General features: G+C 43.9%; 2 protein-coding genes across 2 annotated transcripts in view; both read right to left on the bottom strand.

Annotated features, from left to right (window-relative positions):
* Window positions 1–303: 303 nt before the first annotated feature.
* On the bottom strand, window positions 304–20,363 carry LOC109549675 (cytochrome c oxidase subunit 6C-like). The gene is made up of 2 exons (XM_019933397.2): window positions 20,225–20,363; window positions 304–6,816 (listed from the first exon to the last, which is right to left on the bottom strand). The coding sequence occupies exon 2, from the start codon at window positions 4,980–4,982 to the stop codon at window positions 4,755–4,757; it is 228 nt and encodes a 75-aa protein (XP_019788956.1). The 5' UTR covers window positions 4,983–6,816; window positions 20,225–20,363; the 3' UTR covers window positions 304–4,754.
* MSRB2 (methionine sulfoxide reductase B2) overlaps window positions 18,584–25,100 on the bottom strand; it is a 22,127-nt gene continuing 15,610 nt past the window's right edge. The window contains exons 4-5 of the mRNA XM_019933395.3: window positions 20,225–20,372; window positions 18,584–19,340 (exon numbers count right to left, since the gene is read on the bottom strand). Coding sequence (XP_019788954.1) covers window positions 19,236–19,340; window positions 20,225–20,372 — 253 coding nt within the window. The 3' untranslated portion in view covers window positions 18,584–19,235. The remainder of the gene's footprint in view (window positions 19,341–20,224; window positions 20,373–25,100) is intronic.

Below are 25,100 nucleotides of genomic sequence, written 5' to 3'. Positions count from 1 at the left end.
CGAGGGCTTCCTCCAGTTGTGGCAAGCGGGGGCCACTCTTCATCGCGGTGCGCAGGCCTCTCACTGTCGCGGCCTCTCTTGTTGCGGAGCACAGGCTCCAGACATGCAGGCTCAGTAGTTGTGGCTCACGGGCCTAGTTGCTCCGCGGCATGTGGGATCCTCCCAGACCAGGGCTCTAACCCGTGTCCCCTGCATTAGCAGGCAGACTTTCAACTGCTGCACCACCAGGGAAGCTCCTAAATGCCTGTTTCTTAAATGAAAGAGACCTAGTGCTTCCTTTTCCCCTCCCTCCCTCCCTTCCCTTCTTTCTCATCACCAGACACAAGGCCAGGAACACTGTAATGATCAGAGCAAATGCAAGTAGAGTGGGCTGGTTAAGGGGAAGACTAGCTCACATATGCTGGTGGGGGAGGTGGGAGGTGGTGCCTCCCCTTCCAACGGGTGTTTAGCTGTGACAATGGGTGTCATACTCAGCACTGTACAACCATCTAACTGGGACTCCCCCCTCCCCACAATCAGGCCCCAAACAGCCAATCCAGGCTTCTCTGCTGCCATCCTTTCCCTTATTCTTTCTGGTTCCACCCAGTCCCATCCAGCCCATGGATAGTTCTCGTCTTGCCTTTCTTACGTTGATTCCAGTTTGCCACTGTCATGAATATGGCACTGCTGTGGCCTTTCTTGTATGTGCCTCTCGGTGCAGGCAGAGACGACTTGGTTAGCTATTTACCGGGAGTGGACCTGGTAGGGGGTAGGAGGTGGGTGTGCTCAGCTGTAGTGGACGCTACCTGTTCTGGTGACCTTGGCTGCTGAGACGATTTCCCCCCGCTTTATCGTATGTGTTTTGTGGGCCATGAATTCGGGCAGGTGGGGAGGTGACTAAGGTCACTGAGGGTTGGCGTGACGTGGTCTGGGGGCTCCCCCTCATGGCTAGTGCACGTTGGGACAGCTGTGAGGCTGGGACCGTTGGGTTCCTCAGAGAGGCCTCTTCCCACCTGGCAATCTTGGGGCTGGCGGGGTGGGGGGGGGGGCGGCTGTCGACGTGGCAGCTGCCCTTCCCCTCCCCTCCCCCGACCCAGGAGCGAGTGGTCAAGACCCAGGCAGAAATCTGCCAGCTGCTTCTGGAGGAAGTTACAAGTTGCAAGTCACGTTTTGGGCATCACCTCTGCCACTAAGTCCCTGTGTCCCTGCGGCTCAGATAGCCGGAATGGAGGGTGAGCCCTCGCCCCCGCCACGTCCGCCACATCCATGGGGGAAGGAGCAGAGGGCTTGTGGCTCCTGTGATTTACCGCACAGCCTGACACTTTCTTTTTATAAATTTATTTATTTATTTATTTTTGGCTGCGTTGGGTCTTCATCGCTGCACGTGGGCTTTCTCTAGTTGCGGCGAGCGGGGGCTACTCTTCGTTGCAGAGCACGGGCACGTGAGCTTCAGTAGTTGTGGCTCACGGGCTCAGTAGTTGTGGCTCACGGGCTCACTAGTTGTGGCTCAGTAGTTGTTGCTCCGCGGCATGTGGGATCTTCCCGGACCAGGGTTCGAACCCGTGTCCCCTGCATTGGCAGGAGGATTCTTAACCACTGTGCCACCAGGGAAGCCCCCTGATACTTCCTTAAAGTGGTCTTGGGAGGTCTCCGGGAGTTCGAAGGCAGCCAGGGAGCGGGGGAGAAGCCCTTCCTGACGCTGACGCTGGGGGACAGAACGACCTCTGCTCCAGCCCCTTGAGGCTGGGCGTCCTGTGACTTGCGCTGCTGATGTCCCCACACCGGCCGTGGGCCAGCAGCTGTGTTCTGTCAGGGCCCCTCTGCGACTTTTTACGAGCTGACTGGTTTTGATGTCCCCAACTCCCTGTTGCTGCTTCCTGTGTTAGGGTCTTATCTTTCAAGTGGCCCAGGAATCCAGCATCTGGCTGGGATCACAGTGATGGGGCCCAGCCGGGATGATCACGGAGACGGGGGCAAATCTGGTGCTGATGAAAACAGCCTTCTTGCCTCTGCCGGGCTGGCTCTGACATTGCTGCTGCGGCAGTAGTTTCACTGCCAAGATCTTCACTGGAAGATCAATCTGGGATGTTTGATCCAGGGTACATAACTGACCAGGGACGCTGGGGCCTTGCTTGCCTCCTATCATTGGAATGCTCCTTGTTTTCAGGCCTCTTCATGGACAGGGTTAGGAAATTATTATTTTTTTAAGATAAAATGAGTTTTATATGATTACATACTTGAATTTCCAACTCAAATCGAAAACTATAGGCTTTTTATGTCTATCATCCATTGGTTTCTCCTTTCTTCCACACCGAAAATCCCAGTTCCCCATGACACTAACGTAATTGCTCATCTGCCAACACTATGATATGAAAATAGCTTACTTGTTTCTTCGGCAGTTCTTTTTGTCCTAGGTAATAGCCCATTATGGAGAGACAGTCAGATTACCATGTTTTAAAATTACTTACAAGTGTTCCTCTCCCTATGGCAATGCCACTAACATGATAGAGATTTAGGTTCATTGTTTCACTTTATTCTTATTTGGGGACTGATTTTTTTAATTTAATTTTGTTTCATAGTTATGGAAAAATTTTCATGGTTTCTGACACAAATCTACAAAGGAAAGTTTATTTGGAGAAGTTGCCCTCTTTGGTAGATGAAAGTAACGTACTATACACAGCCCTCCCCACTGTTATATAGCCTGGAGGTCATTTCATGCTGGCAGTGGAGACGGTCTTCATTCCTGTGTTTAATTGGACAGTACTCGTCGTGTGGCTGCATCATAGCTCATTCAACCGTCACCTGACTGATGTGCACTTAGATTGTTTCCAGTCTTTTGCTTTTACAAACGGCGTTGCAGTGAAAATCCTTGTACATTCTCTTTTTCTTATTTTTGCCAATACAGCCTTAGGGTCAATTGCTAGAAGTCAAATTGCTGGGTCAAAGGATAAATGTACGTTTTCTGGTAGATATCACCAAATTGCCCCGTATGGGGTTGTGCTGTTTTGTATTCCCCAACTGTTTCTCCATAGTCTCACCGACAGAGTATGTTACTGCATTTTTGGACTTTGCCAATCTCAGAGGTGAGAAATACTATCTCAGTGAAGTTGCTAATTTGCTAATGTCATTTTTTTTTTACCACTGAAATTAGAATAAAGAGGTAAGAAATGTTTCGTCTAGATAATATTCTCTTTAGTTTAGCATTATAGTCATCACAGGTACGAGGGCTACATCCAGGCTTCACTAGCCTGTGGCTACAATATTAAGTCTCATTAACTTTTAATGCCCAAATTACAATAATTTGAGTTTCCCTAAATATAGCTTAAAAGGGACATAGCTATCCTTATGTCTCCCAGTTGTTCTGGGGAGTCTCCAAAGGGGACCTTGAAGGCAGCCACCAACCAGCCTCTTTGCTGCAGTCACCAAGCTGGCTGCTGGCCTGCTCCCTCCCCTGCTATGCAGCTCCTGCGGGTGCAGGGTCCTGGGGTGTGATGATGCATCAGTGGTGGCTGCCGTGAGGACACCGGTGCTGACCACTTCCCCTCCCCCACCCCCGCCTGACCACGAGACAGTGCTAGGACACCGGAAGAGGCTGGTGGAAGGGCTGCCCCCAACACTGTGCTGGACTATCTCCTGACTCCTCCCCTAATTTCTACTGTTCTCCTAAAATATCTCCGGAAGACCTCAGTCTGCTTTTGGCCCCTGATTCTTGTGCAGAATCTTATGGAGATTTTCACGAAAAGGGATCCTTCCTTGGATGCTTCAAACCCCATCCAAGAGGCCTTCCTCTACTCGATAACGCAAACGCATACGTGCATATGGATGACGCAAGCAGATACGGAAACATGGGTTAGGGCATCATCTCCATTCACAGCATCTGGTCAGCCCCAAACGTCCTGTCCCACAGGCACCTCCACGCATCTCACGAGCACATGGCAGAATACACAAGTAGGTGGCTCTGGCTTATAACAGGAAGGCAGGCATTCCTGATTGAAAACCAACTTCCATCAGTTTAAAAGGCAAAACAACTGACAAAGTGGACAAAATTACTGGAAAGTACATTTAAATACAGATCACTCTGAAGTGCACCAACATTAACAATTACGAATACTAGTGATTCAGGGCTTCCCTGGTGGTGCAGTGGTTGAGAGTCCGCCTGCCGATGCAGGGGACGTGGGTTCGTGCCCCGGTCCGCGAGGATCCCACGTGCCGCGGAGCAGCTGGGCCCGTGAGCCATGGCCTCTGAGCCTGCGCGTCCAGAGCCTGTGCTCCGCAACGGGAGAGGCCACAACAGTGACAGGCCCGCGTACCGAAAAAAAAAAGAATACTAGCAATTCAAAAGTTTCATTTTGATCAATATTCTTTCGGAGATTTACTTAGAACAAGAGAGGAAATTTTAAATTCATGGAAAACACTGTTAAGCAAGCAGAATTAGGAAAAACATGCCGCACTTGGGAAACAATTTTCTTAAAAAATACATGAAATTCACAGGACTCGTAAACATTATGAATCTCAACCAAACACTCCTACATTTTTCGGAAATAAATCACGGTAAGTGAAAAAAATGCTTATAGGCTCATAAAGGGTTGCTAGAATTTTTTTTTTGTTTGCATTTACTATTTACTGCTGTTTTTTTTTTGTTGTTGTTGCTAATCGTTTATTTATCATGAGAAACTATTCCTTAGTCCAGATATTAGTAGTTCATAGTTCAGGAACACAGGTAAGTGACAAACTTCCATGGAACTCAACCCAAAGAAATTCTTTATATTCCAAAATCACTTTGCGCTCTGAAAGATACCAGCCTTCCTCATCTCCTCAGAATCTTTTACGGAATCATAATTTCTGTAGAAATCTGCATATGTCTTCTTTCTTGGTTCAGCCCCAGCAAACTTATAGAAAGCTGCAACTCCCAAGGAGACAACGAATGCTCCAACAATATGAAATCGCAGACGCTTGGCCAGAAGGCCACGCATCTGAGGTTTTGTCAAAGAACTGGAAGCCATGGTAGTTCTTCTCCTTGACAGCTCAACAACGACGTCCTTGGAGAAATCTGGTGGTTTTGTTTCTTTTACTATTTTTACTGCTCCATCTTCTACAATTGGTTATTCGGCGTCCTAAGCTATCATGTATTTGGTTTTAGGTCGGAGCCACTTTTGTTAAGTGCAGACCACTGAGGGGGGTCCCTGGGTTCCTGGTGGCTTCCTGTCTATGGCAAAACAATGTGACTTTTTGTGCAGACATTCTGGAAGCATCACTGAACTGAGACTGAACCATGGTCTAGGTTTCACTGAATCCACTGAAGTCATTTTGGAGGTGGTTTGGTCACCATGTCACCACGCGTCATGGTGACAGGGGCCCCTCAGGCTGCCCTTGCCCATCCCACCTGCTTGTGGATTGCCCGAGGGTCTCTGGCCCGGGAAGGACACCCCAGGGAGCAGCTCTGCCCCTGCAATCATTCCCATCCTGGAACCTCGCTTTAGCCTAGGATCTGGGGATGACACGTGTCTTAGGCTCAGTGGAAATGGTCACCCCAGGGCCTCTCAAAGGGGCTCATCCTTCCACTCCTGGCTCAGACCCCGGGCCCAGGTGAGGTAGGCTCCACTCCCGCTGAGGATGTTTCTTCTCCATTGCACCTCATCTTGGTGACTCTCCTCAGTGCCTACCCCCTGTGCAGGTCACCCTGCCCCTTGCCGTTTTCGTCCCCCTCTTCTTACATCGTTTGGGGCACCCATAGGTGCCCATAGGGCACCCTCATAAGGATGAGGCCAGAGAGGCACCTAGATGTGAAATTTCAGCATCGGCTGCCTCTTGGGGTCTGCGGGTGAGTGTCTCCTGGCTAGTGTGGGCCCTCTCCCACCTCGTACAGCCTTGGCCGTGCTGCAGGTCTCGGCCCCAATCCGCAGTGTTCGGGCTCCGGGGAGATGGGTGGGTCTGAGGCGATGCAGGATGGCCACCCACTTAACGTGGAACGCTGCTGAAGACGGAACACAGTTTTTGCAGCTCTCAGAGACTCCTGGTCCTGACTGTGGCCTTGAAAAGTCCTCAAGTCCATTCCTCTGCCTGAAATCAGGATTGTACCTGAACTGTTGTACAAATTTAACATCGTAGAGAAGCCACCTAACCCAATTTCCACCCGCGAAGACCGCCTAGGGAAGAGGCTGGCGTGAGGACTCAGGAACCTCGGGTGTCGCTGTCGGCACGAGCTACTTCAGTCTCTCTGGGATTCAGTCTGTTTAACGGTAAAATGCACAGGGGTTGGACCCAGCGCCTTTTCATTCTCTTCTCTCTGTGGCATTTTATGGTGTTTGGAGTCTGTTACTCTGGGAACAGTCAGTCCTGATAATAGGATGTTATCTGTAGGCAAAGCTCATTGAAGGCTGTGGCCGGCGTCCAGGGAGAGCACAGGTGTCCCAGGCTCTCCGCCAGCACTCGCCCCGGCAGTGGTTTCTTGTCATTAGTCCCCGGCAATGGAGATGGGAGGGGAGTGCTGGTGACCCCCAGAAGCACGCCAGGTATAGGCATCAAGTCCAGTTCTCAAGTCAACGACGCACTAAGAGATTCAGGAACACCAAGAGCTTCCTCAACACTTGAGATGCCTCCAGCGACTCCAAGAGCTGGCAATCGGTGAAGACGGTGATCCCCAGCGAAGCAGTGCCCGAGGCTGAAATCAGTCTAGCAGCGGTGCTTATGGAGTGATGTGTAGAATATAGATGCTTTTAATTGCTAATTGTTCTTGAGACGCCTACCAAGGTTTTTCTTTTTTTTTTAATGTGGCCTAAATGTTCTCCTCACAGGCACAGTGAAGGAATTACAGTTTATTCACAGGATGACACGTTGCTGATTGAAGTACAAAGAAGGGTAATCAAGGTTAGTTTTGTTTTTTCCATCCGGCTTTTAACATTTACAAAGAAAATGATTTCAAGGGGTACGCGCTAGAAAGAAACAAGCTCTAAACAGTTACCAATCAAATACTCGGATTACTAAGAATATCACACTCCACCCTCATCTTACCACCCCTCCCCCATAATCAGCATCTAAATGCAACAGGAATTACTCTTTTGTTCATGACTCTCAGGGGTGACCCCAGGACCCAGGCTTGGGTAACTTCATTGAGACAAACGTCCCTCCCTGACCCAGGCAGGGAGGCAGCCTTGCAGGATGCCCCCTGTTCAGATGAAATGAGCAGAAGTCTCTTTGTCTCCCATCCCTGTTCCCCAGAACTAGACTCGGGGGCCCCTCTAGAGTGAGTTTTAATATGGGAGAAAGGTCAGCAAGTATGAGGACAGGAAATTGGACCGATGTGGACGGCAAGCCTGCAGGATACCGGTTCTTTGATGAATTCCTCTCTTGCTGGTGTATTGAGAAAATGGCCTTTTCCTGGAGTCCTGAGGCTCCAGTGGTGTCTCACGGGGCACCTTACAATGTCAGTGGGTTGACAGACCTGGGAAACTCAAGGTCACTGGTGACATAATGTGTTCAGATTGTCCTTGCATCATGGGGGATGGATAATGCTCTTTACGGCCTATGCCAGGGCAGAATCAAGCCATGATAACCCTTGAGAAACATCCTTGGGCTATTCCTAAGGACAGGCTTTCTTAAACCCCTCAGAGCAACGGTGAGCTCCAACATACAGGAAGAAGCCCTCCAGAGTCATCAACCAGCCTTTAGACTGAGGTCTATACCTTTTTAAGGCATGAGTGCCCATGGGTCACATTTTTTTTGAATTGATAGTTCAATTTTATTTATTTATTTATATTTTTGACTGTGTTGGGTCTTCGTTTCTGTGCGAGGGCTCTCTCTAGTTGCGGCGAGCGGGGGCTACTCTTCATTGCGGTGGGCGGGCCTCTCACTGTCGTGGCCTCTCGTTGCGGAGCACAGGCTGCAGACACGCAGGCTCAGTAGTTGTGGCTCACGGGCCCAGTTGCTCCGTGGCATGTGGGATCTTCCCAGAACAGGGCTCAAACCCATGTCCTCTGCATTGGCAGGCAGATTCTCAACCACTGCGCCACCAGGGAAGCCCTATGGGTCACATTTTAAACTCAGTTTTTTAGCCAAGCCTAACTTCATGATTCAGAACAAGATGTGTACACAGGTGGCAATGTGACCTGTCTGCTCCACCCTTTCCTAAGTCCAATTCTAGCCAACAGAACTATTAAGATCCTTCCATCGCTCCAAAGAAAACCATGGTTCAGAGGAACATACACGAACCAAGAAGAAAGTCAGAGAGCAGCAAGGAGGAGCTACAAAAAGCAGCCCTGCATCCTCCGCTTCGCTGCTGTTTTGTTTTTTATTCTCATTACTTGTTTCCAAATGTAACTAACCTCTGCCATTTTCCCTGGGATGGAGTCGTGCTTCTGGTTCACTGTCTTGGTTGGGGTGCGCTGGGGGGCACAGTTTGAGGCTTCTGCTTGAACCTTTGTATCACGATTGTCCTTGCTCCACAGATGGGGTCCTGCCGGCTGGGAGGTATATGCGTCCTAAGTCCCCGGGGGCCGGCTAACTGACCTATGGGCTCAGTGATCCCCTGGTGAATGAATCTGGGCCAGGCCCACGTGCTCTGTGTATCCCCACTGTGACCACGGTGCTTTTGGGGTCCCTGGAATGAGTGACAGCTCAGATCCCGTATCCAACAGACCTCAAAGTTCGAGGTTTTCTTCTCTCCAGTGTACAGTGACTACAGCACAGGGCTCTGTGTCCCTTTGGGGAAAGATGAGGGGAATTAGTACCACCTTAAAGACTTAAAGGATACGGGGTGGCATCCCCAGTTCAGCTCCACTTAACACACCATATTGGAAAGAACAGACAGCCACTGTATATTCAGACCCTATGTCATTCTTCTTTGGTTCCTCTTCCGCCACACAGGTCTCCTCAGTTTCTAAAGAACACCCCTCCACGTAACCTTTACAGTGTGCATTTCCTGCTGTCTGGAATAGCTTCCCTCATCTCCAATTCTTTCCATGGTACCTTCTTAGTGAGGCATCCCTGATCACCCTATCTAAAACTGTAACCCACCCAACGTGTCCTGTCCTCTTTCCAGGCTTAATTTTTCTCCATAGCACTTAGCACCACCTGAAATTTTATTGTATTTATTAATTGATTCTGTTGCCAGTCTCCCCTACTAGAATGGATGCTCCAAACGAGGACAGGGCTGAGATATCGTGCTGTTGACGGCTGGGTCTCTGGTACCTAGGAAAGAGCCCAGCATAGGGCAGGTACCCCTTAAATATTTGTTAAATAAATGACTGAATGGATGAGTGATGTTGGCTTAACCCCCCTCCACCCCCAGGCGACCCAGCCTTTTCTGAATGCTTCCTGTCTCACTTTCTATTAGAGTCCCACCTCCACTGCCCACAACATGCCTTGACCATTTCTCTTAGGTCCTGCAGGCCAAGCAATGTAATTGGAAACAGGAGTGTTTCATGCAGGTTCTATTTTTGTTTTGTCTTGAACTGGAGTGACCTCCAAAGAATCTTAATTTTTCATACTGACCAGAGTAAAAGCTGAATGATTTTTTTTTTTTTGTGGTACGCGGGCCTCTCACTGCTGTGGCCTCTCCCGTTGCGGAGCACAGGCTCCGGACGCACAGGCTCAGCAGCCATGGCTCACGGGCCCAGCCGCTCCGCGGCATGGGGGATCGTCCCGGACCGGGGCACGAACCCGTGTCCCCTGCATCGGCAGGCGGACTCTCAACCACTGCGCCACCAGGGAAGCCCCGAATGATTCTTTTAGTATCCCAATGAAATTATTTTGTTAGAAATTTGCTTAATGTTTTCACATCTATTTTCTTGGGTGAAACTGGTTTATAGATCTCCTTCTTTTGTGTTATCCTCTACCTTGGATGGGATTTGATGTTCATTGTTACGTTATTTTACCAACTATTAAATTGACTTTCTCTCCCCCTTCCCTCATCCCACCAACCCAGGAACTATGTCATGGCACAGGAATTACTGGAGGTTTGAAAGAACTCGCTCATGAAACTCTCCAGGCCCAGAGTCATTTTTGCAGGTAACTATGAATCATTTCTAGTCCTCTATGCACATTAGTCTATTTGGGTATTACAGATTTTACTATAGTAATTTTGATCACTTAATATTTTCTGCAAAAATCATACACTTCTCCCATCTTTTTCAGTTGAGCTCTATAAGGGCATGTGTTAACAATTTTTAAATTTCCTGTATCTGTTTTTATACCCTGCATTTCTTATCTAAGTTTAGTTCAGATATTCTTTTCTTCTAGATTAACTACTAGAAGTTTGTTTTATACTGTTGTTTTTCAGAGACCCATTTCTTTGATGTTTTACTCTTACTATATTTCTCTCCTAATTCATTAATGTCTCCTTTTAATTTGTCATTTCTTTATTCTATTTTCCTTAAGATCACCTTAGTCTTTTTTTCTAACTGCTTTAAATGAATCATTAACTTCCTTTATTTTCTCTTATAAATAAAAAAAGCATTTAAGGCTATGAATATAGTATTAAAAACACCCTATAATTTTTTATATGTAGTGTTACTTCCTAAAAGTCATATAATAAAGAACTTGTCTGCTCTTTGTCCTGGGTTCCTGGGATGGAGCCTCTAAACCATTGGAAATTCCCGAGGGATGTCTGAGTCTTTGTTATTCATAATGCACACTGGACTATACCTGAGTTTATACTGAGGAGGTGACTCAGGTGGGAGCTGCTCTTGCTGGAAAGACCAACCATGTGACTAGAGGATTTCAGCTTTGAGCCATGAGGTATCAGCCAGCCCAACCTCCTGACCTCCGGGTAGGGAAGGGGGAATAGAGATTGAGTTCAATCGCGTGAGCAATGCAATCAATCATGCTAGGTAGTGAAACCCCAATAAAAACTCTGAATGCTGAGGCTTGGGTGAGCCTCCTGGTGGCTGTGCCGGGACGGTGGCGCATCCTGGCTCCACAAGGAGAGGGCGCCAAAGCTCTGTGTTGGGACCTCATCCTATGTGTCTCTTCACTGACTGGTCTTGATTTGTATCGTTTAGAGTAAAACTGTAATAATAAGCATAGCACTTTCCTGAGTTCTGTGAGTCATTCTAGTGAATTACTGAAGCTGAGTGGGGCGTAAGAGCGCCCCTGGATTATAGCCAGTTGGTCAGAGGTGGCCTAGGGCCCTCAAAATGTGCCTGGCATCTGACACGAGGGCAGTCTTGCTGGGGATCGTGCCCCAAACCTGTGGAGAGGGTGCAACTCTGGATGGTTTGTGTCAGAACTGCACTGCAGCACTGCAGTCTATATGTTATTTAATATTTTATTTTTTAACACAGTATATAATTCAATCTCTTTGCTATAGTCATTTGAAATTCCTTCTAGATCTTAAGATATAATTCAAAGCAATTATGGGGTGTTTTGTTTTTTGCTTGCTGTTGTTGTGAACAAAGAGAAGCAGAGGTGCTCCAATCCACCCATACATAATCCATGATCACTTCATCAGTCATAACTCTCTGTAGTTATTCAAACAAGTCACGGTTTCAACTTCTTTCTGACTGTATCTCCTTTATTTTTCACACTGTGTGTATGTGTGCTGATTTGATGGTAGGCATGAGGTTCCTGGATATGAGGTTAATCTATAAGGTTGTTAATTCAATAAAAAATGATTGAGGTTCTCTCCTGTGGCCAAAGAAAGACATGCCTGGAGAGCAGATGAAAACCGTTTTCTATTAAATGGCAATTATTCCTCGGCATGCATTGCTCGGTGCTTCAGTGTGAGAACGCTCACACGGTACTTGGTTGGAGTGAGTGGCAGAGGCCTCCAGAAAGCAGGGTAGACTAGTGCAGCAATCGATGCTTCTGTTTTTTAGGAAAGGTCCTTCTTAAAAGAAAATACGGTCAGAGTGGAAATGTAACAGATGTGGCAAACACACCTGAAATTAGGCAAATCACCTTGAGAAAGAGTGCTCCAAAGGTAGGCAATGAATGGGGTGAAGAATCCTGTCTGATTAGTCATTATTTTCTGAATGGGTCTTTCCCACCCTCTTAGTGTGGGAGATTATATCTGAGATGCTATGAGAACCCAGGAGCCTGAATCATAGTCGCTGACAATTAGAGCAACTTCAATTTCTTTAGCTGTGAGAGGTGCAAAGAAAAAGAAAAGGAGCAGAGACAAGCAGAGTAGGCCCTCTGAAATAGAAAAACAAAAATGGAAATCAACATCTGATATCAAGGAAAAATGGCCACCATATAAATATACAACTATTCTTCCTGGAATTCTTTCTTTTCTAGAATAAATACAATTCCTCAGACTGTTATACAGGGATTAAAAAATAAAATATTAGAACCCAACTGACAGGCTAATGAAACTGGCACCAGGGATTCATTTTTTAACCCACACCATAACATCCAGCAAATGGAATCTGTGGTCCTTAATAATGATTTATATTTTTTATAATATGACAATAACCAGCTGTTAATGGTGATTTACATTTTTGCAACATGATCTCAACTGGCTGTAATATAATGAATATATTTTAAAACCCACAAAAGTTTAGGAGCCAGAATACAGCCCATAAGTTGTATTCATAGCCAGTATCCAGCACAAAATATCTTGATTCATCACATACCACAAGAGGAGGTAAAAGGCCTTTGGCTGGAACCTCCTTCTTCCAGTAATTCACCAAAATTATAGGCACAAGAGAAAGAGAAGAGGAACCTGTTATATGTTCTCTAGGCCTTTAGAAAGCCTGGAGTTGTTACTTTGGCCACATACATGCCAATTTGCCAGAAAGGTGATACTGCAGATGTCGATGGAAGGGCACGGTTGAAAACGCACGGCCCACCACTGCTCCCATCGGCATGCCTTTGCTGTCGTTGAAAACCAACAAGGGCAAGATTTTTGCCAAGAGAATCAATGTACATTCTGAGCACATTAAGCACTCCCAGACCTGAGACAGCTTTCCGAAACACGTGAAGGAGAATGACCAGAAAAAGAAGGAAGATAAAGACAAAGGCACCTGCATTCAACTGAAGCCCAGCCTGCTCCACCCAGAGAAGCCCACTTTATGAGAACCAGCAGAAAGGCGTCTGAGCTGCTGGAACTTATTCCCTAGGAATTTATGAGAAAAAAATTAAAAAAGGCTATTAGGTACCAAGGAAATCACAATATAAATTCCTCTGTTAAAGACCACCTGTTCCATATTTCTGTGTTCTATAAGACCAATATATACATCTGAAATGTGAAATGCTTCAAATACAAAGCACGGATGACTGTGCTTCTGCAGAAAACAACCAGAAAACTGAACATAATACACACAGCAACTACCTGAAAGTACTGGAGAGTAAAAAGAAGCAAATGACCTCCAGTGAAGAATGCCAGCTCTGCTTGAAGAAGGCACAAGGGAGCCACAGCAGCTGGTCTCATCTGCCCAGATTTTAGCCTGGGGCTAAGAGAAGCCTGCGGTGCACTCAGGGGCGGTGGCGGGGTCGGGGTGGGCGGTGTCATGGCAATACTAGAAAATATGTTGATAGTATATCGTATAAATGTGATAATGAAAATACACATATCAAAATTTGTGAGATGTAGGCAAAATAGGGTATACAGGAAAATTTAGAATTTTAAATGCCTATGTGGGAAAAGAAAAAAAGGTCTAAAACTCAATGATCTAAGCTTCTACTTTAAGAAACTACAAAAAGAATAAATTATACCCAAAGCAAACAAAAGGAAGAATAAAGAGTAGAAATCAATAAAACTGAAAACAGAAAATAACAGAGAAAATCAGTAAACCCAAAACCTACCCTTTGAAATAAATCCAAGAAAATTAAAAAACTTCTAGCTAGAGTGATCAAGAAAACGGAAGACACAAATTCCCAGTATTAGGAATGAAAGAAGGAGCCTCACCACATGCCCTTCAGACGCTAAAAGGATAATAAGAGACTATTATGAACAATCTAGTGCCTACAAGTGTGACAATCTAGATGAAATAAACACATTCCTTAAAAGAAACAATTTACCAAAACTGGCTTAAGAAAACTTGACAGACCTATATAAATTAAGGAACTTGAATCCACAATTAAGAACCTCCCCACATAGAAAACTTCAGATCCAGATGGCTTCACTGGTAAATTCCATCAAACATTTAAGGAAGAAATAATACCAGTCTGAAAATGACTTTTTCAGAAAATAGAAGAGGGAGCATTTCCCTGCTCATTTTATGATGCTAACATTACCTTGATTACAAAATCAAAGACATCACAAGGGAAATGCGGAGCAATATCACTCATGAACAGAGATGCAAAAATTCTCAACAAAATATTAGAAAATAAAACCCAACAGGATTCAAAAAGGATACTACTATACATCATGTTCAAGTAAGGTTCATCTCAGAACGCAAGGTTGGTTTAACATTAGAAAATCAACCAATGTAATTCACCACGTTAATAAAATATAGGAGAACCACATAATTATTTCAATAGATGCAGAAAAAAATCTGATAAAAATCAACACTCATGATAAAATCTCTCAGCAACTAGGAATAGGAGTCTTCCTCATCTGATTAATGTCATCTATGAAAAATCTACAGCTAACATTATATTCAATGGTGAAAGATTTCATGTTTTCTATCTAAAATTAGAAACAAGGCAAAGCAAAGATACCCACTCTCACTATGTTGATTTAACTTTGTACTGTAAGGCCCAGGTAGTGAATAAAGCCGGAAAAAGAAATAAAAGGCAGATTGGAAAGGAAGAAGTAAAACTGTCTTGTTTGTTGACAATATGATTGTGAATGCAGAAAACTCTAGGGAGTTCAGAGAAAAGCTAAGAAAGTCAATTTAGCAAGGTTGCAGTATACAAGGTCAAAACACAAAAGCTAATTGTATTTCTATATAACACCAAGAAACAATTTAAACAACTCAATTTATAATAGCATTAAGAAAATTAAAATACTTTGGGATAAATTTAACAAAATAAGAATCACACACTTAAAGCTAAAAAATATTTAAAGAAAAATTAAAGAAGACTTAAATAAATGGAGGGATATACCAGGCTCATGGATTGGGGGACCAAACATTATTATGAGGTCAATCTCCCCTAACTGATCTAATATAATTCAAGATAATTTAAAAATTTATATGGAAATGCAAAAGAAACAGCATAGCCAAAACAATTTTGAAGAAGAACAAAGCTGGAAACCCATACTGATCTGATTTTACGACTTGCTATAAAGCAATTATTAATCAACATAATGCCATAAGGGTAGACATATCAATGGAACAGAGGGTCCAGAAATAGACCCACACGTATATGGTAAATTAATTTTTGTAAAAATGTCAAGGACGTTCAAGAAAGTCTCCAACAAATGGTGCTGGGGCAACTGGCCATCTGTAGGGGAAAAAAAGAGGAAGTGTTGACAAGGATGTGGAGTAACTGGATGTTCATTTGTTGCTGTTGGGAATACAAAATAGAACAGCCACTTTGGAAAACATACACAGTACCTTATGAAGTTAAATATATATTTCACTCCCAGAGAAATCAAAACGTAAGTCTACACAACAGTGTGTATGTAAATGTTCATAGCAGCACTATTTGTAACAGCCAAAAGTGGAAGCAACCCAAATGTCTGTTAGTTGGTGAATAGATAAATTGTTTACCCATGGATAGACTATGGTATACTGCTCAGCAACAAAAAGGAACAAATCACAGTATAATATGGATGAATCTTAAAACTGTTAGGCCAAGTGAAACGCTTCAAATACAAACGGCTGCATGCTATATATTTCCATTTATATAGAAGGCTAGACAAGGCAATGCTCTAGTGACAGAAATACCAGTAGTTGGCTGGGGTCAGGGTGGGGGAGGGATTAATTCATTTTAGGGTAAGGGAATTGTTCTGTATCTTGATTGTGGTAGAGGTTACATGATTGTTTGAAATTATTAACATTCAGCAAATTTTTCACTTAAAGTAACTGTATGTAAATAATATAAAATATAGGAGTTCTTGATTCTGATTGTGGGTCACAGACATTATAATAATGAAAGGAGGACTGGCCGTGTTGTCTAGAGACCTGTGTTGTAGGCTTGACTTGGCTTCTTAAGCATTATCTGATTTGGAATAATTCACTCAACCTTCCTGAGCTTCCACTCCAAATACAAAATAGCAAAAAAACATACTGTCTTTGTCTTCCTCACAGGGACATTTGTGAGGGCAAAGTTAAAAGCCTTCGGATACTAAAACCGTGAGCTATTATCCAGGAGCAATGGATAGCTAGCAGCATACCAGCACTCCCATCCGGGACAACGAGAGCTAGGCAAAATACAGAAATTATTTATTAATTTATAAATATGTGTTACATTTATTAATTTATAAATTATTAAGTAATTACAAATTATTATCTCTGTAGACAACAGAAAGGTTCTGAGGTAACAAGAAATAAAGGGGCTAAGGTTCCTGTACTAGTTTTCTATTGCTGCTGTGAACAACCAACCACAATCTGGGTGGCTTAAGACAACATTTATTACCTTGCGGTCACATGGAAGTCTGAGAAGAGTCTCGCTGGGATAAAGAAGATGTCGGCAGGGCTGTGTTCCTTTCTGAGGCTCTAGGGGAGAATCCATTTTCTTGCCTTTTCCAGCTCCTAGAAGCTATTCACATTCTTGGGCTCATGGTCCTACCTACTTGCATCTTCAAAGCCAGCAATGTGGCATCTCTCCGACCCTTCTTCCATCATCACATCTCTCCCTGACCCCAGCCAGGAAAGGTTTACTTCTAAAGACTCATGTGGTTAGAATGGACCCATCCAGAGAATCCAGGATAATCTATCTCCCTGTATCAAGGTCTTTAATTCATTCACATCTGCAAAGACCCTTTTACCATGAAAGTAATGTATTTACAGGTCTGGGGATTAGGATATGGACATCTCTGGGGAGCCATTATTCTGTCTGCCACAACTCCAGAGAGGGAAGAACCCCACAGAGCTCCTTTTATCCTGGGATCATTTGCCAATTCTAAACTCTGCCAAGAGCCTGAGAATTTAGGCTTTGTACCCACAAAGGGCATCTACTAGGGGACACAGAAATGAGCAGAGCATTTATAACAGAGACTGGGGACCCTAAGTAAATGGCTAGTTTTCATCTTAGCACATTAGATGAATATGGGACCTGTGTAGGTCAGGGTGCTAAAACCCTAAGTGGAAAGCCTCTGAAATGCAGAGCACTGTTTTTCATCAGTTTTGTGAGCAGAGATTAAAAGTTCAAACTGTTTCAGGAGGAAAGGCCTCATAGAATTTTCTTTTTGCCTGTTGAAGACGGAGAACTTTAACAGAGAACTGGAATCCATAAAAAAGAATCAAATGGTTATTTTAGGACTACAAAAGTACAACACTTAAAATTAAGAATGCATAAGATGTGTTTAACAGCAGACTAGACAAGCAAAAGGATAAGGCTAGTAAATTAGAGAAGAGGTTGACAGAAAATATCCACATAGAAATACAGATATTTAAAAGAACGGGAAGATACAGAAAAGAGCCTTAGAGATACGTGGGATGCAATTAATGGTCTAAAATTTGTGTAATTCAAAAGGAGAGAGTCTAGGGAGAAAAAGAAAGAGGTAATAACAAAACTGATGAAAGTATCAACCTAAGATTCAAAGAGCTCTGTGAACCCCAAGCACAATAAATACAAAGACAACCACACCAGGGCACATTACAAACTGCTGAAAATCAAATAAAAAGAGAAAATCATAAAAACAGTTGTGGGGGAGGGGAACACATTACCTTCAGAGGAGCAACAATTGCACTGACAGCTGATTTCTCAGGAGAAACTATAGAAGCCATAAGACAATTGAATGAAACTGTAAAATGTCTAAATAAAATTTCTCCAAATTAGAATTCTACGTCCAGGGAAAAGCATTCTTCAAAAATAAAAGGAGACCCAAAGGTATACATTAAATATGTGCAATTTTTAAATATATCAATTGTACCTCAATAAAGCTTAAAAAAAATGAAAGGCGAATAAATACATTTTCTTACCAATAGAAACTGAGAAGATTCACCATGAAAAATCATGCACTAAAAGCAAAAGAGTTCTTCAAGCAGAAGAAAAAAAAATCCCACAAGGAAACATGGGATTTCAGGAAGAAATGAAGAGCAAAAGAAACAGCAAATATGTAGGTAAAGATAAATGAATATCAACATATACACTAACAATGATTTGTGGGGTTTATATGTGTATAAAATTAAATTAAATACATGACAATAGTAACACAAAATATGGGAGAATGTTAATGAAGTTAAAGTGTTCTAAGGTTAACATTCTTGGAAAAGTAGAAAAAATTAATAATTTTAGTATGACTGTAATAAGTTAAGGATGGATGTTGTGATTTCCAGGGTAAGCACTAGAAGAAGAGTTCATAATGCATAACTCAGTAATAAAAATAGAATACTTAAGTCTCCTTTCTGTCCATAAAGTCTCAAAGAAAATGATTTAAACACTTTCAGTAACAAATTATTCAAGACTCTCAATGTGTAAAAAAAACACTTGAGTTGCTATCAGCATTGGTGTAACCAAACACCTACTACCACATGACCTAATTATTTTTTGGCATTTGGTTTAGTCATTTTTATAAAAGAGCAAATTCACAGACTTAGACAAAAAGCAAACAGATTTTAGTAAATATTTTATTTGAACTAAATTAAAGTTTAACTTTGTAGCCACTTGTATTCGTCATCACTGAAATCTAGCAAACTCCCATCGAAACTTAAGTTGCCCGTACAGAAGCTGGAACTGGAAAGTTCAAGACAGTCTAAAGTTTTGAAAAAAATATCGTGCATCCCGTGGATCCCCCAAAGCACAGCTCATCCACAACCCTCCTCCTCGTTGCTTCTTTCCATGCTGGGACTGTGAATTAGTCTAACCCCATATTTTCTTTCCTCTTTTCACTTGATCTCTCACCTATATATGTCCATGAAGAACTTAACTGCAATGGAACGTTCAGGGTGGTTTTGTAGGAATTCTTTGGTTTGTCCATCAGCCTCCAAATGTCCCCAAAGAGTCATGCCCTCTGGTCCAAGCAAAGCCCACTGAAGTCGATTTAATGGAAATGGTTGCCCCTCTGTCATTTTGTGAAATTCCAATCAAAGCCAGAGCCAGGGTTGGCTGACTCCAGGTAGTAAGTTAGAGAAGGTGTGAGTTGCTTGGTGATAGCAGCAAACTTAGCCTGGTTTAGTAGGTAATAAAACTAGCTACTCACATAAATTATGAAAATTGAGTTTGGAAATGAGGGAGTGGCGAGGGAAGGGGACTCTTGGAGGTAGTCAGTGTTTGCTTGGTTTGAACTTGAGTGCCACACTGTTGATGCAAAACCTCTGACCAGTAGGCCCAGGTCCATCAGGAAACACATGGCCAAGGTGAGCTTTGCACTGCAAGGAGAGAAGCCTCTGTCATTCCTCAACTGGGACAAGGCTCTTTACGTAAAACCAGACACATGAATCCCACATGGCCGCCCCACTCGAGTTTTTGACACTGGTGTGGGGAAAAAGTCGATTATACCAGAATTTGATTAAGAAATGAAAGGATGCAGAGCACAGTAGTGGTGAATATCTCTCTCCTTTATCAGTGAGAATGTGAGCAAGTGATTTAACTTTGGCCTTGATTTACTCATCTATAAAATGGGGATGATAATTATACCTACGTAATAGAGATGTTGTGATGATTCATTGATACGAAACATTTAAAGCGCTAACAGTTCCTGGGTGAGTACTCGGTAATCTTGTAGCCAGTGTATTATTATTGTTTTTTATTGAAGACAAGACTAAGCTACATTTATCTGCTTACGAAACCAGAACATTTGAGCACCCAAGGATATCAAAGTGAATATGCTGTCTGGATTTAAGCCACTGTCTCCTACCAAGCTCACAGGAGAAATATCGCGCTGGTGTCACCTGCAGCGCTGCTCCGCCAGTTTCTGACACGCTGCAGAGTGAGAGGGGGCATAGGGACGCCAGCTATGCTTGGCCTTCCTGCTGATTGTCTCTGTGCAACAGAATGTAAAGGGCCAGCTCTCTCTTTCAGATCCTTGCTCTGCTCCCATCTCTGCAAGGCTTGAACCAGGAAAGGCTCCTTCTTGGGTCTGCAGTGCCCAGAGTGATGGGAGATAGGGACCAGCAGCACGGGAGAAACCCAAGGTGCTTCCATGACAAAAGTGCTCCTGGCCATAACACCAGATATGCAAGGACAAGCGAGCTCTCTGTGGCATTTGGGGCGGCATTGGGGAAAGCCAATCAGAGAAAACAAAGACACCCACCTGCTTGCAGATGACCTCTGTGCGAGCTGGTCCCAACGAGGTGTCCACACGTCGCAGGATCCCTGTGTTACTCTCATCAGAGCCAGACGTCCCCTGAGCCTCAGAAAACGAAGGCCATCCAGTGCCCGAGCAGTACTTTTTCTCAGAGCTGTGTTAGACATCATGACATTACAGCTGTGAAGGCTATTACCATACAAAGAGCATTTTATGCCCCGAATCATTTTTCTTCCAAGCACGATTCGATTCCCTTCTCCTCTGCCAGACCCCAAGGCCAGTTCTGTGAACCACTGGTTCCACAGGAATCTGCCCACTGCATCTCCACTATTAAAGACGCCATCTCGGGCTTCCCTGGTGGCGCAGTGGTTGAGAGTCCGCCTGCCAATGCAGGGGACATGGGTTCGTGCCCCGGTCTGGGAGGATCCCACATGCCGCGGAGCGGCTGGGCCCGTGAGCCATGGCCGCTGAGCCTGCGTGTCCAGAGCCTGTGCTCCCCAACGGGAGAGGCCACAGCAGTGAGAGGCCCGCGTACCACAAAAAAAAAAAAAAAAAAGACTCCGTCTCATCAGGTCAAAGATTTCTTGTTCCTTTGATGTCGAAGGCATCCCTCTCAAGGACTAAAAACATGAGGAGCTTTGTGAACTGCTGCACGTTAGGAAACAGATCAAATCCCTGTGTTCTAAACGTAGGAAAGGGGGAAATCGAAATGAAATAATAGTGGTCGAAGGAGGGCATTGTGAGTTTAGTGTATCAGAGAAGCATGAGAACTGATGAAACAGCCGTCTTCAGCCACCGGAACTTCGGGTTATCGAAATTCAAAGCCTGACTGCCTTCAGGGGTTCAGGAGCTGCCTCTGTCGCTTCTTAGCTGTGTGAGATTGGACAGGCTGCTTATTCTCTCCAAGCCTAGTTTTCTCATCTGTAACATGCGGATAATCATATCTACGTTATAGAGATGCTCTGAGGGTTTAAGGAGCTGTGCTGTGGGGCAAGTGGTGATAGATAAGCCTGGGCACCCAGAGTCATCACCGCAGGGCAGTGACCTTCCCGGGGAAGCGCCACAGGGACGAATGATGCTGGGGGTGGGTGATGGTGGTGGCAGAGAAGCCGGCAAGAGGAGGAGGGCAACAGGCAAATCTACTCATCAGAGACTCACTCTAAGTGCTTTGAAAGACGACTCCTTAAATCACACTAGGAAAACATTTTAAAGGGCAGGGAAATGGCTCTCTCTATCTGAGGAGGAGAGACAAGAAATGAATTGTAAATTCTTCAAAAAAACCCCCCAAAACACCAAAAACTGAGTAAAGAGGGGGGAAAAGTGGCAAATAATCAAATCCCTAGACTAGGAGCACAGAAGGAAGCTCAGTTTAGAGCACGGACCCCAGCAGAAAGAGTCTAGTGCAAGACAGAGACTCAAACGTTCTGGTCTTGGGACCCCTCTGTACTACAGAATTACTGAGGATCTCTGAGAACTTTTGTTTACATGAGTTTTGTCTATCGATACTTAACAAATTAGAAATTACAAGTGAGAATTTAAAAAATATATATGCATTAAATTATTTTTAAAAATAATAAATTCATTACATGCTAACATAACCTATTTTTACAACAATAATTCTATTTTCGAAACTGAAACAAACATTTAGTGGGAAGAGTTGCACTGTTTTATAACTTTGTAAATCTCTTTAATGTCTAGCTTAAAAAAAATGACAATTGACTATATATGCTCGTGCATTCAGTCTGCTGCAGTGCTGTTTCGACTGAAGTGTAGGAAGAGGATGTGGTCTCGCGGATACGCAGTTGCAAAAGGGAGCACCTCGAAGAGCCCTGAAATGATCCCAGGAACTCAGGTATAGCTCTGAGGTTGACTTCTGAGAGACTCGGGTGTGAAGCCAGGCTCTGTCTGTTATGTCTATGCAACCTTGGCAAGTTATTTAATCTTGTAAAGCCTCTGTGTCCTGATCTTCAGAATCATGATGGCATTGTTATTTCCTGGGGTTACTGAGAGGATTAACCGAGATGCTTTCTACTTTACTGTTTTTAGCATAGTGTCAGACACGTGGTACTTAAGTCAGTAGCTATTATTTTTTAAATATCATTATTAGTAGTAGTAACAGGTATCCATGAAATTTGAGCAGCTGTGGGTCCAATGAGAAGTGTCTGCACATTCAGATTGGGTTCTCTGCAACCCTTTTTGTTTTCCAAGGGTTCAAAAATATTCATCCGAGCTACTTTGGTCCAGGGAAAAACACTTTAAGTATCTTTTAATCATAGCTTTTCCACACTGAACATTATATATAAACTAGTGATCATTAAAGGAATTTTGATGGAGAATTATGAATATAATACTTTTTTTAATGAATGAATCTAAGACTAATAAAAAGTCATTTAAAACATTTGATGGGAAACAATAAAAGTTTTATTGATGCAATTAACAGAATCGGGAGATTTTACCAGGTAATATGAGAGGCCCATCATGTATCATTTAAGAGTGAAAACTTAAATATTAAGGTGAATTAGAAATTCCAACATACATATTTAAATGATTAGCAGACTGTAAGGCCCTCCCTTGAGAAGCTAAAACCATTCTGGACCATCTTTAGTCATGTACTCTTAGAGGTGCTTCTTTTGTTTAGTTTTGTTATATGTTTATTTGCTTTGTTTTTATCTTAGTTTCTGGAAATTCCACAGCCCCCCAAACAGCAGCAGAGGCACTTGGTGATAACTGACAACCCTCATGGTAGGAGAATTTCCATTCCTTTGAAGGAATGGGAGATCACAAAAGGTTAACAATGTTACTAAGTTCCTATTAACACCTAGGATGTCAGGATATTCTGTAAAAAGGGAACTAACATCAGGCTCTCAGTTTCCTTCTATTCTAAGATTTATGACCATGAAACATGTGATCTCACAGTAGATTTTAATAAACACTTTCAGAATCAGTGTTGGGGGGGCAGGGGGAGGAGAAGGGAGGGGAATAGAGGAAGCAGGGGAGGGGCAAAGTCACAAAATTCCAAGGTTAAGGAAGCAACAGCCTGGAGTCCCCAGGGGAGTGATAAAACCCCTAGAGCGCTCTTGACTTGGAAACCCTGGACTAAATGTCTCTGAGTTATCTCCCCCAGAATGTGCACCATACTGGTTTGGCCTGAAGGGAAGTGTGCAGGCAGCAAGGAGCCCAGCAGCCAGGAGACAGTGATCCCTCATCCACTTGATTCCTTAACTGTTTAGTTTTGGTTGACTTTTCACCTGGTTTTGACTCTGTACAAGCATTTGAAGGAATGTTTCTTTCTTTTCTACTCCTGCTGTCTATTACTGAGGCTGGAGACTGGGGACAGAGAGAGAGGGAAAATGAGAGGTCAAACAAGAATCCCTACAGCTATCCACCCTCCTGAATGGGAAGCGCTGTCAGGAATATAGTCTTCATTTATAGATTCTCATTAATTAGAAAAAATTCTCAAGAGTTCCTCATTATCAGAGACACATTCATGTATATGGCCCTAAGAAGGATCTGTCTCTAAGAATGTCTCATTGCTAACATGTATCCAGTGCTTGGCATGTGTGAGGCATTGCTCTGGTGCTTTCACATGTATTAACTCATAACTCAGTTAATCCTCCCAACAACTTTATGAATTCAGTACTACTAGCATGCTCATGTTACAGGTGGGGAAACTGAGGCACAGAGAGGTTAAGAAACTTGCCTGAGGTCACACAGCAGTGAAGCCAGGATGTACATCTACAGACTTAACCACTGTACTACACTGTCTCTCCTATAAATAAATGCATCTTTAAGAAGAGTACGTTCTGGAACGTAAAAGATTCTTATGAATATATTCTTATTTTTCTCAGTCTCAGCTGCAGCAGCAGCAGCAGTGGGAGGAAAAAAATGGAACAAACTCAAAAGTCCTTAAGAAATGAAAATGGAGGGCTTCCCTGGTGTCGCAGTGGTTGAGAGTCCGCCTGCCGATGCAGGGGACACGGGTTCGTGCCCCGGTCTGGGAAGATCCCACATGCCGCGGAGCGGCTGGGCCCGTGAGCCATGGCTGCTGAGTCTGTGCGTCCGGAGCCTGTGAAGTTGAATGAATGAAGTTGAAAACAAAGACTCAGATGTAGGAAGGAACATGCTCTTGAAAGATGACCTCACATCTTTTGCCTTCACAGTCAAAAGATGGAAACAGAACATCTGGCTGTTTACTACACAGTCACAAGGCCGTGCTTTATACTTTTACAACACGGTTCTTTGGCTAAAAGCAGAGTGGCCATCTCAAGGTCCCACTTCTCCCTTTTAATAGAACCAAAGGTCAAATAACTAATGGTTCAGAAATATGCATCCATTTTACTGTTCCTAGCTTCCCCCAGGCCATCTCAGCCTGACTGCCATCTTTCTTTTTTTTTAAAGATTTATTTTATTATTTATTTATTTATTTATTTGCCGTGCCGCAAGGCTTGTGGGATCTTAGCTCCCCGACCAGGGATTGAACCCGGGCCCTTGGCAGTGAGAGCAAGGAGTCCTAACCACTGGACTGCCAGGGAATTCCCCTGACTGCCATCTCTATCTCCTCACCAGCCACCGACAGAGTGAATGAATCCGGACAAAGGTCTGCCCTTCCGTAAGCGTGAAGGAAAATCAATCCTAATTGTTCCTCATCCTTGCAGGCGGGGTCTGGCTTTCCAAATTCAGCCCACATTAGCAGCCTAGGAAAGCCCAGGTCTGCTCAAAGCCCAAGGCACATAATGAAGCACTGCCTAATGGAAGATTCACAGAGCTGGCTTGATTTATATTTTAGTCTAAACCAATTTAGGGTTGATGCAAAAGAAAGGAAAACATCTTTGAAGTTCTGAAAAACAGGACTTCAAAGATGTTTTCCTTTCTTCTTCATCGA

Source organism: Tursiops truncatus, chromosome 2, assembly GCF_011762595.2.
Source record: "Tursiops truncatus isolate mTurTru1 chromosome 2, mTurTru1.mat.Y, whole genome shotgun sequence".
NCBI classification, from domain to species: Eukaryota; Metazoa; Chordata; class Mammalia; order Artiodactyla; family Delphinidae; genus Tursiops; species Tursiops truncatus.
The sequence above is the reverse complement of the archived record's forward strand: the minus strand, read 5'-3'. Positions and strand labels throughout refer to the sequence as shown.

Coding starts and splice junctions, on each gene's coding strand:
- LOC109549675 (XM_019933397.2), bottom strand. CDS start 4,982: ATGGCTTCCAGTTCTTTGACAAAACCTCAGATGCGTGGCCTTCTGGCC.